This window comes from Urocampus carinirostris, chromosome 20 (assembly GCF_059441175.1).
Source record: "Urocampus carinirostris isolate Australia breed hairy pipefish chromosome 20, RoL_Ucar_1.0, whole genome shotgun sequence".
Classification (NCBI taxonomy): domain Eukaryota; kingdom Metazoa; phylum Chordata; class Actinopteri; order Syngnathiformes; family Syngnathidae; genus Urocampus; species Urocampus carinirostris.
In genome coordinates, this window is record NC_142368.1 from 4,841,036 (window position 1) to 4,856,168 (window position 15,133).

The window sequence follows — 15,133 nt, forward strand, 5'->3', positions numbered from 1 at the left end:
AGTAATAGTGCATAGTCAGAACAGTGCGTTGAAAATAATGCACTAACATTAGGAAGAAAAAATAAATTCCAAATAATAAGAATTTTCAGTTTTGCATGCTTGCTTAGGGTGGTGAGGGCCCTGGGGAAGAAACTCTTAAAAATAAGATAAAATAAATAGTTCTAATTACTCATATATTGTCATAAATGTTTGAATAAAGTTAATTCGGGTCATGTTTATTTGTATAGCCCTCAATCACAAGAAGCCTCAAAGGGCTGTACAGACTATCATGAACAACATTTAATGTCTAGATTTTCCCTAAATTTGATGAAAAAAAAATCCAAACGTAATGACTAACCTAATTTATTCAGAGATAATACTGTAAGGTTCATAATCCTTCCATCTCTGACCACATATAGGCCGCACCAGTGGGCGCGGCCCAAGAGGGAAACCACTTCCGGATTTAGCGTTCTGTCCGGCTCCTAATTGGTTGATGCTATCTGTGATTGACAGCGGCTCCTCCTCGTCTCTCCCTTCGCGTTGTAGCCTCCTTCCAAAGAAAGTGGAGGACAACCGAAACGTCAGATGCGGAGGAACTCGCGCTTGTGAACACTTCATCTATTTCAAGGACTTTTCCTTTTTTCCTTCACCGCCGCCATCGCTTCTCCGCTCCCATGGCCGAGAAGCGGCGCTCGCCGTGCGCGCTCAGCGTCAAGGCGCACGCCTTCTCGGTGGAGGCTCTCATCGGGGCCGAGAAAAGGCGCAGGACCGTTGGCGAAGGCGCGACGTCTCCGTCGAGAACCACCGCCGATCCGGACGAGCCTCGGTCGACGGCCGAGACGCGAATCGGAGAGGCCGAATACGCCAGCGACGGATCCCGTAAGTCACCACCCCACATTTTAGTCTTATTAACAAAAAAACCTCAACACAAGACGAACCATCCGAACAAAACATTTCAGACATCGACGACACCATCTGACAAAAATCTCGGCCAAACCACCGTGATTATAAATCTCGATTGCGCCTGCGAATCCACGCGTGAACTTTGGGGCCCCGGCGTGCGATGCGTGACGGCGAAGCGATACGTCTTTTTATGGGCGTTCGGCTGCGGTCGTAAACACGCCAATTAGCAGCGGACCCAAAAGCGCCACGGGACGCACTGGAAACTTGGAAAGACGATACCGGGGTCTACTGTGACACTTCTCGTGCAATAAGCGTGCAAATCATTAAGATATGCTCATAAAAAACATTAATAAACGGAATGATCGATAGACTACGATGCATTTAGCTTTTTAGTGTCTTATTCATAATGGATGCTTATTTATATATACAATATTACAATTTCTGCCTGGCAATATAACCTATAATCAAAAGAAAACATCTTTTAACCTTAAAAAGGTGTTTAAATTATTCAGTAATACACTAAAATAACCCGACATTTGGTAATCAAGCTTTCTGTGTTATTTTGTAAGAAACAATCAAAATCTTACTTCCTTAACTTTTCTAAAAAAATGACACATTTTTATGTTGTTTCGTAAAAAAAGGGGACACATTTTCCTTAATCAAGATCTTTTGCAGAAACAATTAGGGGGGGGCTTTTAAAAGTGAACATCTTTTTAAAAAATGATCTAGTTGTTAGGATTGTCTTTTTAAACTAAACAACCCAACTTGGGGTAAATCACTATATTTGAAAAACAGTAAAGAAAAAGAACAAATCAAGTTTCTTTTTTACTCATAATGATCTAAATTGAGTTGGTTTTCAATCAACAGTTTTAGGTGTGGATTTTGTTATTAAGAGGTTTCACGAAAAAAAACCCGGAATATTCTTTAGAGCTTTTTTAAGATAACCCAATTTGAAGTGAGCCATTACCAGAATATACATATATTTAGGAGAAAAAAGAACCATCTTTAGGTGCTTCTTTAATTCATTACATTAATTAACGACTCAAACAGGTGGGGTAAATTAACCCAATTGGGGTTATTTTCCACTCCTATATTCGTGTGTGTGGATTTTGACAACAAAATAAAATAATGTAAATAAATAAGAGTACTTGAAGTATTTGGAATGATTTTAGGCTTGCTGTTGTATTAAAGATAACCATAACCCATTTTGGAAATTTTCTTTTCAAAATAAAAATCTATAAAAAAAAAAAAAAAAAAGAAAACAACTTAAGATGCTCTCTTCATCGTTTTATTCATTAACAATCCAACAGGCTGAGTCAAATATTATTGTCATTATAAACTAGCCCAGTTTGGGTTAGGTGCAAAAAATAAAACCATTTAGATTTAAGATAGTCCATACATCTACCTAAAACATCTGAATAATTTTAGGATTGTTTTTTGAGAGATAATAAACCAATATGGGAATATCTATATACATATATGCACACAAAAAAGAACCAACTTCGTGTTTTTTATTCATAAAAACCCAAAATGGTCGGGTTAGTTTTATCGCTACATTGTTGTTTGTGGATTGCTCGAAATAAAATAAGAGGATTTAAAATTAGCACATGCATCTACTTAAATATTTGGATTGAATGAATTTAAACCAACTTGTCAACATGGTTAAGGTCAAATGTGTGTGTCGTGTGTGCGCGTTATTAGAAAGCGAAGACGCGCTCCCTGAGAGCCCGCAGCCCGCAGCAGTCTGCGGCAGTAGCGGGAGCGGGGACCCACGCGTGGACCTGCAGGGCTCAGACTTGTGGAAGCGCTTTCACGAAATCGGCACGGAGATGATTATCACTAAGGCTGGGAGGTGAGTGGCTATTTAGTTTTATTTTTTTCAACGCCTTTTACCTACTGCAAAATAGAATTTTATTTTTTTTTCTTCCACAGGCGGATGTTCCCCGCCATGCGCGTCAAAATGTCCGGTTTGGACCCTCATCAGCAGTATTACGTGGCCATGGATATCATCCCCGTGGACAACAAACGATACAGGTATATTGTGTGTGTGTGTGTATTTCTACCCACAAACGGCAGATGTGTTGTTTAGTTGTTCCTTTTGGACTTTTAACCTCGACCATGCGGAAGGTCAAATCAGCAAATGCGCAATATGAGAAAACAACAACAGAAAAGGGCTCTCCTGGGGCCTTTTGTGCGCATTTGCGCACAGAAAGAGGAATGTACTCGCAGTTTTTGTAACAATCTCAAATCTCCCTCTAATTTCAATTTGGCAGGTACGTGTACCACAGCTCAAAGTGGATGGTTGCGGGAAATGCCGACTCGCCGGTGCCCCCACGGGTCTACATACACCCAGACTCGCCCGCTTCCGGGGAGACGTGGATGCGGCAGGTGGTCAGCTTCGACAAGCTCAAGCTTACCAACAACGAGCTGGACGACCAGGGACATGTAAATAAAAATAAATACCAATCATCTTTCAATATCATTAAAAATCGCGTAAATAGAAATATAAACGGGTGTATCGATTGTTGGAAAACTTGAACAGCATATAGTAAACTATTTACATTTGATTTGAATTCGCCCCAGAAATAAAATCAATAAATTACCGTATTTTCCGCACTATAGGGCGCACCGGGTTATAGGGCGCACCCCCAAAAAAAAGTTTTTGGTCCTATATCTTCCATAGATAAGGCGCACCAGATTATAAGGCGCTACAATGGGAACGTCGACAAAACAGTCAGATAGTTCAGTGAAACTTATTACCCCCTTAACATTCCCAAAGCTTGCAAAGAGGCAAATAAGTGTCGAGAACACGTGCTGATGCGGTGTCCGTACGATGTCAATCAAATGCATCATTTAAAATATAATTCGGAAGGTTAAAGTCTTGGGATTCAATAAATGCCAACCATTCCTTAGTTTCTATTTTCTTTTTTGCTCGCAACTTTACTGTGCATATGACAATAAACACTTGGAATTGAGTTTAATTAATCACAGCAACATCAAGATCGTTCTAAAACAAGATACCGGGAAAATATAAAACCGCATAGCTCACCTAAGTTCTCACGTTCAATAATGATACGCAATCATGGTCTTCTTACAACCGTGAGTGTAGTAAATCCAGGAGAGTCAAATATTTACAAATACAGACTAATGAAACATGTTTCTTCATGGCGTAGTTTAGCAAGCTTGCTATTCAGTCATCTTTTTCGGCCAATTGTAGGGTTTGTTTTGGCCCTCTAGCCAATCCGAGGCTCCGAATAACTTCAGCCAATAGCGATCGATTTAATGGATGATTGACACATCTTTTTCGGCCAATTGCAGGGTTTGTTTTGGCCCTCTAGCCAATCCGAGGCTCCGAATAACTTCAGCCAATAGCGATCGATTTAACGGATGATTGACACATCTTTTTCGGCCAATTGCAGGGTTTGTTTCGGCCCTCTAGCCTATCCGAGGCACCGAATAACTTTAGCCAATAGCGATCGATTCAAATGATGATTGACACATTGGTTAGCCAATGAAACGCCGGTATATAAATCCCAGCATACACCGCGGACTACTCCACGTTCGGGGGAAAATCGAGTCGGCGGCTGTTGCGCAAGTTGCGAGACCTTGCGATTTAATATTGAGCCATATATAAGGCGCACTGTATTATAAGGCGCATGGTCAGCTTTTGAAAAAAATTAAGACTTTTAGGTGCGCCTTATAGTGCGGAAAATACGGTAGTCACATTTTTCAATTAGGGTTTAAATTACTGTGCTTTGGCCTTGAGGACTCAGCAAATAAATACATAAAAATAAAATCATATAAAATAAATGAAATAAATCACTCGTTATGTATTCAGAGTCGCATCCCCCTATACACACAGACATTATTATAAAATACAAAAAATAAATGGGGCAGCATGGCTGCTGACTGACTATCGCATCAATCTCATGTTGCGGAGGTCCAGGGTTAAATTCCAGCTGCCCGCCTCCCCATGCAGAGTTTGCATACTCTCCTCGTGTCTGCAATAAACATGCATGGCAGTTCAATTGGTGACTCCCAATTGTCCTTAGATTTGAGTGAGTGTACAAATGTCTGTCTGGCAACCAGTTAAGGGTGTCCCCTGTCCACTGCCCAAAGATGGCTGGGATAGGCTTCAGCGCCCTTAAAACCCTATAGTGAGGATAAGCGGTGCAGAAAATGGATGTAAAAGGATAATAAGTCAATATTTATTTATCTGCCTTGGGGGAGGTCCATATTCAATTAAGACTAAATTAAAGACCTGGGAATAAAAAAAATCCTGTTTAAGTATTCAAAACTCATCCTTCTTTGGTATGCACTAAAATTAATCGAAAACATTTAAAAAAAAAACAGATGTAATTTTAACTATTAGCCTTGGGGGAGGTCCATAAAATTGAGGCTAAATTTAAGAAACATAAAAATAAAATCACCTGTTGTTCATTCAAATTTTTTTTTCCCCCAGGTACACTCAAATTATTATAAACTATATATTTTAGGCTACCTCCCGCTCAGGGAATGTGGCTTTGGTATATAGATAGATAGATATATACATGATAGATATATGTTCTATCATATATCTATCTATCATATATATATATATATATATATATATTCAACTCACATTGTTCACTCCCACATCAGATCATACTGCACTCTATGCACAAGTACCAGCCGCGGGTGCACGTGATCCGTAAGGAGTGTGGCGAGGAACTGTCCACGGTCAAGGCTGTCCCAGCCGGCGAGGGAGTGCGCGCTTTCTCCTTCCCCGAGACCGTTTTCACGACCGTCACAGCTTATCAGAACCAGCAGGTTTGTATGCCGATTTAAAAGAACTATAATTTTCTTCTATTATATGCCAAAAACTTGCATCTTTTATCCCGCTGGAAAAAGCTTACATCTTATTTTTTGCTAACAACTGACATTATAATAGAAGCATTATCGTGTTCCGTTCTGAAAGATGCCATTGTCGCCCTCATCACTAAAATCTAGAATCTTCTTCTACATGCAAAAGTAGCATCAGAAAGCTAGCGTCCTTGTGGCCTGTTCTGAAATGCCAGCATTCTGGTTTTCTACACCAAAAAACTAGCATCTTCATCTGCGCTGACAACTAACAGCAGAAACCTAGCGTCGTTGTGGTCTGATATAAAAGCTAGCGCCAGTGCCTTCAACTCCCACCACTAACATCTTTTTCTACACCAATGAGCAGCATCAGGAAGTAAGCTTCGTAAGCTACCTACACCGAAAACTAACAAATTCTTCTATGCTAAGAACAAGCATCTTTTTCTACCCCGACAGCTACAACGTCGTCCATTCTGAAAAATAGGGTCGACACCTTTTAGGGTAAAAACTAGCATTTCTTTTTAGGCAGACAACTAGCATTAGATACTGTAGCTAGCAACATTACCTTCTACACCGACTAGTATCAGAGAACTAGCCTCGTCTCCCGCTATAATTAAAACCAACATCTTTTTTTACTTTGACAAATAGCATTGATTTATTGTACACAAAAAAGATAGCATTATGTTTATCTGCGCTTAAAAATAGCGTATTCAACTCCTATGCAGAACACTAGCTCGTCTTCTGCGCCGACTACTATAATCATCATCGCAGACTGTTTCGAAAACCATCATTGTAGCCCCCTACATCAAAAACTAGCGTTATTGTCTTAACTGAAAATTCTTCTTTTAATCCGACAAATAGCATTTTTTCCTTCACCTTAACTAGCATCTGAAAGCTAGCGTGGTCAGCTTCCACACTGAAAAAGAGCATCTTCTTTTACTCAGACTATTAGCATTGTCTTTTTGTATGCAAAAACATAGTATTATCTTTATCTGCTCAGAAAGCTAGCGGAGTCAACTCTTAAGCCAAAACTAGCAACGTCTTCTGCGCCGACTGTTCTGACAACTAGCGTTGTCGCCTTCAACGCCAAAAACTAGTGTCTACTTGTGTGCCCACAACTGGCATCAAAAAGCTAGCATCGTTGCTTCCTACACTGAAAAAGGGCATCTTCTTTTACACCGACATCTAGCATCATCAGTCTTAAACAGAGTGTGAGGCTGTACATCTGACGCTGCTCACAAGGTCAAATGTTTTCAATACCGGAGGGCGTCACATGTACGCCGCGACCACACACTCTGCTTCAGTTTCTCCGAGCGCCAAAGGACAAAAAGTTTCACGTCGGCCAAATTTACACAAACAGTCGACTATTTCTGCTGGCTCACTGTATGCGTTGTCATAAGATTTGGGGGATTTTTTCTTGTGTTTTTCAGATAACCAGGCTGAAAATCGACAGAAATCCTTTCGCCAAAGGCTTCAGAGATTCTGGAAGGAATCGGTGAGCCCCAAATTTGAGTCATGTTTGATATTCTTTCTGGCATGTGGTCTTATTTTTCCTTGTCACGGCTATTGCAGTCTGATATTACGGGAAGGGAGTAAGCGCGACCTGCATTTAGCCTTTTCTTGTGCTAGGCTGCTATGGACGTGAAAATCCATCTCAAGTGGAACGAATCAAATTTACCACAGGGCTAAGGAGATTTATTACTGAGGATTTCGACCCTTTGTTGGATCTGTATTATGAAGTAGCAAGAAAATATATATATATAAAAAAGTGACACGACTCATTGATTAATCATAATGTCAAAAACTACCTAATTTTACTAAGGCACTGGGGAGATTCAATGGTGTGGAATTCATCACTTTTTGGGATCTGTATTTAAAAAAACAGCAGGAAATGTATGAAGCAGTGCAACAACTTATTGAGACTTCATTACTAGAAGAATCATGAACTAATTTCACCACAGTGCTAATAAGATCTAATGGTGCGGATTTCATCAATTTGTTAAAAAAAAAAAAAAACAGCAGGAAAATAATGAAGCAGTGCAACAACTTATCGATTAATCAAGAATTATTGATTTAAAAACTACCTTATTTTCATTACTGTGTTGGATCTGTATGTTATGTTATATTTATTTGTATAGCCCTTCATCACAGAGTCTCAAAGGGCTGCACAGAACACAGATTATTGAAAACTACAGATTATTATTACACCATTTCCTGATCCAAAACCTACATGAGGGCTAGGAAAAACTCAAAAACCTAAATATGAGAAAAATGAAGAAACCTTGAGAAGGGACCACACATGAGGGTAATCCCATGAAAGGAAAAAGAGACTTTATGAATAGATCAATCATCTCCTTATCTTACCACAGTAATAACGCAATATAATTGCATTTATTGCAAAACATGGTTAGATTTTTATTAAAAACAGCAACAGGAAAATATTAAAGCAACGCAAAAACTGCTAACTAAAAATTAATTTTCTGATGAATTACTGATATTGATATCAATTGTTCGGCTAATTTAGAAATAATAGTGCTCTAAATCCTCAGGATTTCACATTCAAATAGTGAATTTTCATTTATTTTACTTGATTGAAAAGTGATTAAAAATAAAACATTTGGCTCACATTGAGAAAAAAAGAAGTCATCTGGAAAAGCTTAAAATTCAAATAAATACATATTTTTGAGTCAACTAAGTGTTTTAGGGGTCTCAGTAAGGTCTGATTATTATAAAATTAACAATTAACATAATTTTTTAGTACCGTTTCTGGACCTTATCACCATCCATAATCTGCACCCCTTATCCTCAGTAGGGTCGCGGGGATGCTGGAGCCCATCCCACCTATCTTCGGACAGTGGGCAGGGGACACCCTGAACTGGTTGCCAGCCAGTCGCAGGACACTTAGGGACAGACAACTCACTCGCTCATTCACACCTAGGGACAATTTGTACCGGCCAATTCACCTGAAATGCATGTTTTTGGAATGTCGGAGGAAACCGGAGTGCCCAGAGGAAACCCACGCAAGCACGGGGAGAACATGCAAACTCCACAAATGAAGGTTTGGTCTCTGTGTACATTGTTACAAAAGAATGACAATACAAAGGAAATTATTATTATTATTATTATTATAACCTCAGAACTGTGCTGGACATGCGCTAACCACTGCGCCGCCGTGCTGCCCACCTTATCACCAATTAAGAGTAAAAACATTCAAACAATGAATCAGATATTAAAATAGTGACTAAAATAATTTGTTTATTATGTATGTTTTGTCAAACAATAGTGCTAAAGACGAATTTAGGTCCAAGACTGTTTTGAAACGCAAATATTTTTGTTGTCTTTAAATAATAAAGAGAAACCCGAAAGGTCTTTAGCGTTCCAAGAAAACAAAATCGTCCAACAAAAGCAACTTTTCATTGCATGTTCAATTACGTAAAACGTGTGAAATGTGAACATGCGTGTTTTTCACAGGGCAGCTTGTCTAAATTATCGCCCTGCGGGTGCGCGCATATGTTTTGGGCAGGGGATGGGGTGCAGACTTTCATCCGCCCGCTAACGAGACCAAAATAAGGCGCTACGCTAACCCACCTTTGTGAACGGGCAGGGCAGTTCTGGTGGTGGGTTGAAGGGGGTGGGGGAATTATCCCACCTCATAAATCCCCATTGCGGCTTCCTGCCTCCTCGCTCCTGATTGGCCCATAAAAGCCGCGTGAAAGCTGGCGACGGCCGATGGCAACTTGGCGTTTATGCCTCTCGTTACCCAAGATGGCGGCCAGGTGCTAGCTTTACAGGGGACGTGGCTAACTTGACTTTTATCTTGCAGGATGGGCTTGGAAGCCTTGGTAGAGTCCTACGCCTTCTGGCGGCCATCTTTGCGAACGCTTACCTTCGAAGACATTCCCGGGATTGCCAAACAAGGTACTGGATTACTATTTTAAAAAAATATACCGTAAATTTTACACTACAATGGGCGCAGCACAAAGTAACACATTGTGCTACAATAAATAAACTTGCTTACGGACTGTGTATTAACTAACGCAACAGTCAATATTCATCATGTGGATGAACTTTGGTTCGGGCCTAAAAATCGTTCAGGTTTGGGCCAAACCAGGCTTCTCACATACTGCCTTTCTTTTCAATTATCCACCCAGCATTGTTCTTTTTCTTTTTTTCTAAGGAGGATCCGTAATTGGTCGGGCTCAGGCTCCAGGCTTTAGTACCTGCAGGGCCGCGTCAGGTCTAGCTGGATTTTTTTTAGGCCCGTTCTTACTTCTAATTAACATATACGCAGGAATGCGCCAAAAACTATTTGTTAGAAAGATCAAATTATTTATGTATTGTGATTTTTTCATGTGGTAGGAGCAATACTTGGTCTCCTATCCATCACTTTGTTATGTGCGCAATGGATGGGAGAGCTTAAAATCAGGCGCATGGCTCAATTCTCTCTCAAATTTGGTGCGGCACGAGTTTCTAAATCAAATTTAGTCATGAATTTACATTACATTAAAAGAACATTATTGCCTTGACTTGAGAGTTCAAACTTATTCCAACAGGAGTCCAGGGACCCCATGGAGGTATCGGCACGTCGCCCCACCTGCTTACGCCCTCACCGTGCTCGTCTCCTTTCCAAATGTGCCCCCTGAGTCCGGGGGAAATGACCTGCAGCCGCCCCCCACTGTCCCTCCACCGCTACGCCGCCCCACCAGAGCCCTTCGCAGCCCCCCGGGGCCCGACATCCTACGATGGCGACACCTTCTGTGCCCTCACCTCGCAACTGAGTTACCTGTCCGGCCCTACCCCTCAAGGCTATGCTGGGCTACGCCTCCACTCGCCCCCTTACGGCCTGTACGGCTACACTTTTCCGCCATCGCCCCGCCTGGCTACCAGCCCGGACAAAATGCCCACCGCCATAAACCAACAGGGGGTGCCGCTGGGTACGTCCCCTAGCGGAACACTAACGGACAGCCTGGGGGTGCTCGGCGCAGGACAACAGGGGTTTTTGTTTGACTCCCGGACTTTTGGACTGGGCGGGCACCCGTCGGCTGGGGGTGGGGCCGCTCAGGTTGCCGCCCACCTGGGCTGAAGCAGGACTAAAACAAAAGCTCAGGAACGTTTTTAAATATTTTCAGGAGCGCTTATCCTGAATAGGATGAGTGTGAGTCTTTCCAACCGGACCCTCGACAGGGGGTCTTCAACTGATTGAGGAAGTGACTGGAAGTAAGCACTTTATCCTCAATGGAAAGAGACGCTTCGCGGCGCACCTTACAAGGGACGTAACCCAGTATTACATATTATAACAATAATGATCATAATAAAAAGTGACAAAACTTTTTGATTTAGACACTTTTCAGACAGAACTAACACATTCATGATTTGTTTTATTAATTAACTTAGCTGTCAGTTGCGCAGAGTGGGTCAAGGATGGATTTACACTGCACTCTATTTTGATGTGATTCAAATTTTAAATGTAATTCTATGTCAGTTGCCAAGATGCAAAAATGGGATGAATTATTCCATAACCAGCCAAGTATGTAACTGCATAAACAATTCGGAATTAAGTTAAGAAAAACAAAACCTTGATTTTGGGTGATTTTATGAAACATAACTTCAATTACATATATATAATGTAAAAATAAACAAAAAAAATGGTTGAGCTTGTGTTATCGCGAATATTTTCACAATGTCAATGTAAAATAATGCAGGTCTTAGATAAACCATTTTCAAAATTGCGTTGTAATTATTATTAATGCAGTAAAACACTTTAAAAGTTGTATTTCTACGTAATAATCTTTTGCAACACAGGTTTATATTGGTCTGTCCCTGTGTACCCTGCGACTGTCTGGCAACCAGTTCAGGGTGTCCCCTGCCCACTGCCCGAAGATGGCTGGGATGGGCTCCAGCACCCCCGCGACCCTACTGAGGATAAGCGGTGCATATAATGGATGGATGGAGGTTTATATTGTTTATATTATTATCATTTAGAAAAATATATATTGTAGCACAGAGGTTAGCACATAGTTCTGAAGTCATGGGATCAAACCTTCCAGTGTGGAGTTTGCATGTTCTCCCCGTGCTTGCGTGGGTTTCCTCCGGGCACTCCGGTTTCCTCACACATTTCAAAAACATGCATGTCAGATAAATTAACCGGTCCAAATTGTCCCTAAGTGTGAATGAGCGATTGAGTTGTATGTCATTGTGTGCCCTGCGACTGGCTGGCAATCAGTTTAGGGTGTCCCCTGCCCACTGCCCGAAGATAGCTGGGATGGGCTCTAGCACCCTCGCAACCCTACTGAGGATAAGCAGTGCAGATAATAGATGGAGGTTTATATCGTTTTTACTGGAAAATATGTTTGAAGTATAGTACTTAATATTACATTATGAAGACATTTTTTTTAGCCATTACATTATTTAATAGAATTGAAAAAAATAAAAAATTATTGGCTTGATGAAGGAAAATAATATTGTACCTGCATATTGCCTTATTAAAAATATTTTTCCTATTTCTAAACTTTTTTTATTAGTAAATAAAGAAAACAGCGCAAAATTATCTGCACGACGGCGGACAAGATTATTTACTTCCAGATAATTTTGCTCCTTTCATTTAAAAAAAAAAAATCAAATCAATTATTTTTCTCATTTTAGCTAAAAGACTAAATCATAAAATAAAAAACTACAATTTAAAGTTGTTGTTCAAGGAAATAATATATGGGTATAAAAATATATGCGAATCAAATGTTAATTTTGTTTGTCAATATTGCAACTACATATTTGATCAATTTTTCAAATTTCAGAAAAAAATTCAAATAAGCAAAATGAACCGCCAGTGTAATGAAAAAAAATCTCATCTGATGATACTCATTTAAACACCCAAAAACCAACTCCCTCAAAAAAAAAAAAAAAAAATTAAAAAGTGTGGCTTTTATGGAGCAAATCCAGTTCAGTCAATTTGCATATTTGTGTTTTTGTTATGTGGTGGGAGAGCTACACAAAACTAAAAATTAAACAAATAATAAGATAAAAATGGCAATGGTGCTATTAGAAAATATCACACATCAGAAACACTGAGCTGCCTAAGAAAATGAATTCTGGCACCAAAGCTTATTTCCCACAATGCTTTGTGCACAAATAAAGAACCAAGATCGTGCTGTGTAAATCCACCTTTGTACACAACTTCTGTTTAAAGTCAACTGCACACCGCGTTTACAATATTTACATTAGTGTATGATCAATTTGTACCCATGAATATAATCACTTGAATATAACAAGTACGACACACCATGTTTGCTTTTATTCTCGTAGAAGTGTCTGTTTTGGATTTTAGTACAATTCTTATTTAACTTTTATCACGTGCAATATATTTCTTCAACATTCAGTTTTCCATTTTAGATATTTAAGCATTTAAGCAAATGTATACCATGATAAACTTTTTAGTAGCAAAACCTGTGCCTTTTTTTTTTAAGTTAGTGTACCGAAGAAAAAGAAAAAACATAACATGTTGGTTTGTATTGAAAAGGAGCACCGCCTTGAAAATGAGGACCCGCCCCTCCGCGGAATAAAAACAAGGAGGGGGTCCTCGTTTCAATGCCCCCGACGTGAACCTTGACATCTCAGGTCGAACCCTGATCTAATTCCGACCTCCTAACAGCCCTCAAACAGCCAGTGTTGCGTAACGGTGTAAGTGGACCCCTCCTACCCCCAGTTCTGGGCGTATGCCAAGAAGGGTGTGAAGGTGAGAATGCACGCAGCAGCAGGTGCTTGCGACGTCTCAAAAGGTCATCCCGATCCCAGAAAATCCAAAAGACCCCCCTTAACTTTAACCCCACTCCCGGCCTCCTTCTACAGCTAAGCCATACTCCTTTGATGAGTCAAATTCAGCTTGTGCCAGGCATGTCAAAAATACGGCCAGTGGGCCGGATCTTGCTCGTTGGATCATTTAAACCAACCCAACAAAATATTCTGAGTATGTCAATAAAGAAGCAAGTCTTTCTCAAATGGTGGGTCGCGACCCAAAAGTGGGTCGTGGACCTGCTTTCAGTGGGTCACAGGCCTTTCCCTTGACAAAACATTGCCAAGAAAACAAATACCCTAGGGTCAATTTTTCTTTAAACAGTTGATGGCAATAATCCCCATCAAATGCGAGCTGAAACTCAACAAATTTGAGAATAAGATAGGTAAAGTTTGTCTACATAAATACTGTACGCCGTATATCGCAGTTAGTTTTTCAAGGTTACATTGTTGCTTTATCTTAGGCAAAATTGAGTAATTTCACTTAGATTGAGTGTATTTTGTCTTTTATTAGCGTATCTAAAATTGGAGTATTCTAAAAGTAATAGAAAATAATCAAGTTACATTACTGCAATAATATAGTATTCTGGTAATAATATAGATTATATTTTTCTACAAGTAACTGTAACTCAGATAACATTTTTAAAGTAACCCTCCCAACCTTGTTGACCACATACGCTTGGCTTTTTGTCCATGAGGGGGAAGTATGGGCCTGGATGTTGCACAGTGCATGCATTTTAAACTTTTGTACTGGCACATAGACCTGATGTACGCCATCATCTATTCTAGAATCAGCTGCATCGGTCAACATTCTTGAGCAGGAAGCTGTCAACTGCACATTCCATTATGACCTATATTTCATGCCTTTGCAACATCCACTGGCTGCTGGTCATTCTGCAAGGGGGAATTTATTATTTTTCCTTATGCTGAGGTTTTTTAGTTTTCCTTGCCCTCATGTAGGTTTCAGATCAGGGGGATGTTGTAATGGTGGTATGTGCAACCCTTCGAGACTCTTTGTGATTAAGGGCTAATACAAAGAAACATGACTTGAATTGACTATAATCTCTGAAGGCCAACGCAGCTGACATTTGACTGATAAGGAGTTGATTTTACACAAATAACACTGTAAATTTGATATTTTGTCCTAGCCATGTTGAAAAGGGTTCAAAATTATACAAGCATCTTCATGTCATTTACAAGTCGAGTGGGCTTTTATAGCTAAGTAAGCTAACCCTGATACATTAGTTAACAATGACGTCGTCTTCCCCGCTGTCAACATGGGGTGGCGGGGGCGACAGACGAGACAGGCACATGTGAGGAGGGGCAGCTTATTTTAGAAGGTGCAGACTGGTCGCCTTGTTGTTTCTGAGTGACAAGGGGGCAGAGGGTGAGTTGGTGGTCTGGTCCAGAGGGGTGGTTAGGGGGACACCAACACTTGTCCTGGACCAGGTGCCGACGTGCCAAATTTGTCACGCTAGCTGCCAGGAGCGAGTTAGGGCCACAAGGTTGGACTCAGCAAGGGGGCAAGGCATGCATGACGGCTAGGTCGACCCTCATCACTAATGCTACCTAAAACACATTAAAAAAAAACACATAATTTAATTATAGATGGTTTTCTAATCAAGTG

The 15,133-nt window shown here is 40.4% G+C and overlaps 2 protein-coding genes across 2 annotated transcripts in view; one reads left to right on the top strand and one right to left on the bottom strand.

The window, feature by feature from the left end:
* LOC148346066 (hormonally up-regulated neu tumor-associated kinase) overlaps positions 1-15,133 on the bottom strand; it is a 72,204-nt gene that overhangs the window by 37,026 nt on the left and 20,045 nt on the right. The window lies entirely within an intron of this gene.
* On the top strand, positions 532-14,881 carry tbx18 (T-box transcription factor 18). Its single transcript, XM_088324668.1, has 8 exons — positions 532-858; positions 2,584-2,734; positions 2,815-2,916; positions 3,156-3,327; positions 5,524-5,691; positions 7,152-7,216; positions 9,545-9,639; positions 10,275-14,881. The coding sequence occupies exons 1-8, from the start codon at positions 654-656 to the stop codon at positions 10,802-10,804; spliced, it is 1,488 nt and encodes a 495-aa protein (XP_088180794.1). The 5' UTR covers positions 532-653; the 3' UTR covers positions 10,805-14,881.

Bases quoted from the DNA above. Each gene is read 5' to 3' on its own strand.
- tbx18 (XM_088324668.1), top strand. From the start codon at position 654: ATGGCCGAGAAGCGGCGCTCGCCGTGCGCGCTCAGCGTCAAGGCGCAC. The intron at 3,328-5,523 runs GTAAATAAAAAT...CTCCCACATCAG, and splicing joins AGCTGGACGACCAGGGACAT to ATCATACTGCACTCTATGCA. The intron at 7,217-9,544 runs GTGAGCCCCAAA...TTTATCTTGCAG, and splicing joins AGAGATTCTGGAAGGAATCG to GATGGGCTTGGAAGCCTTGG.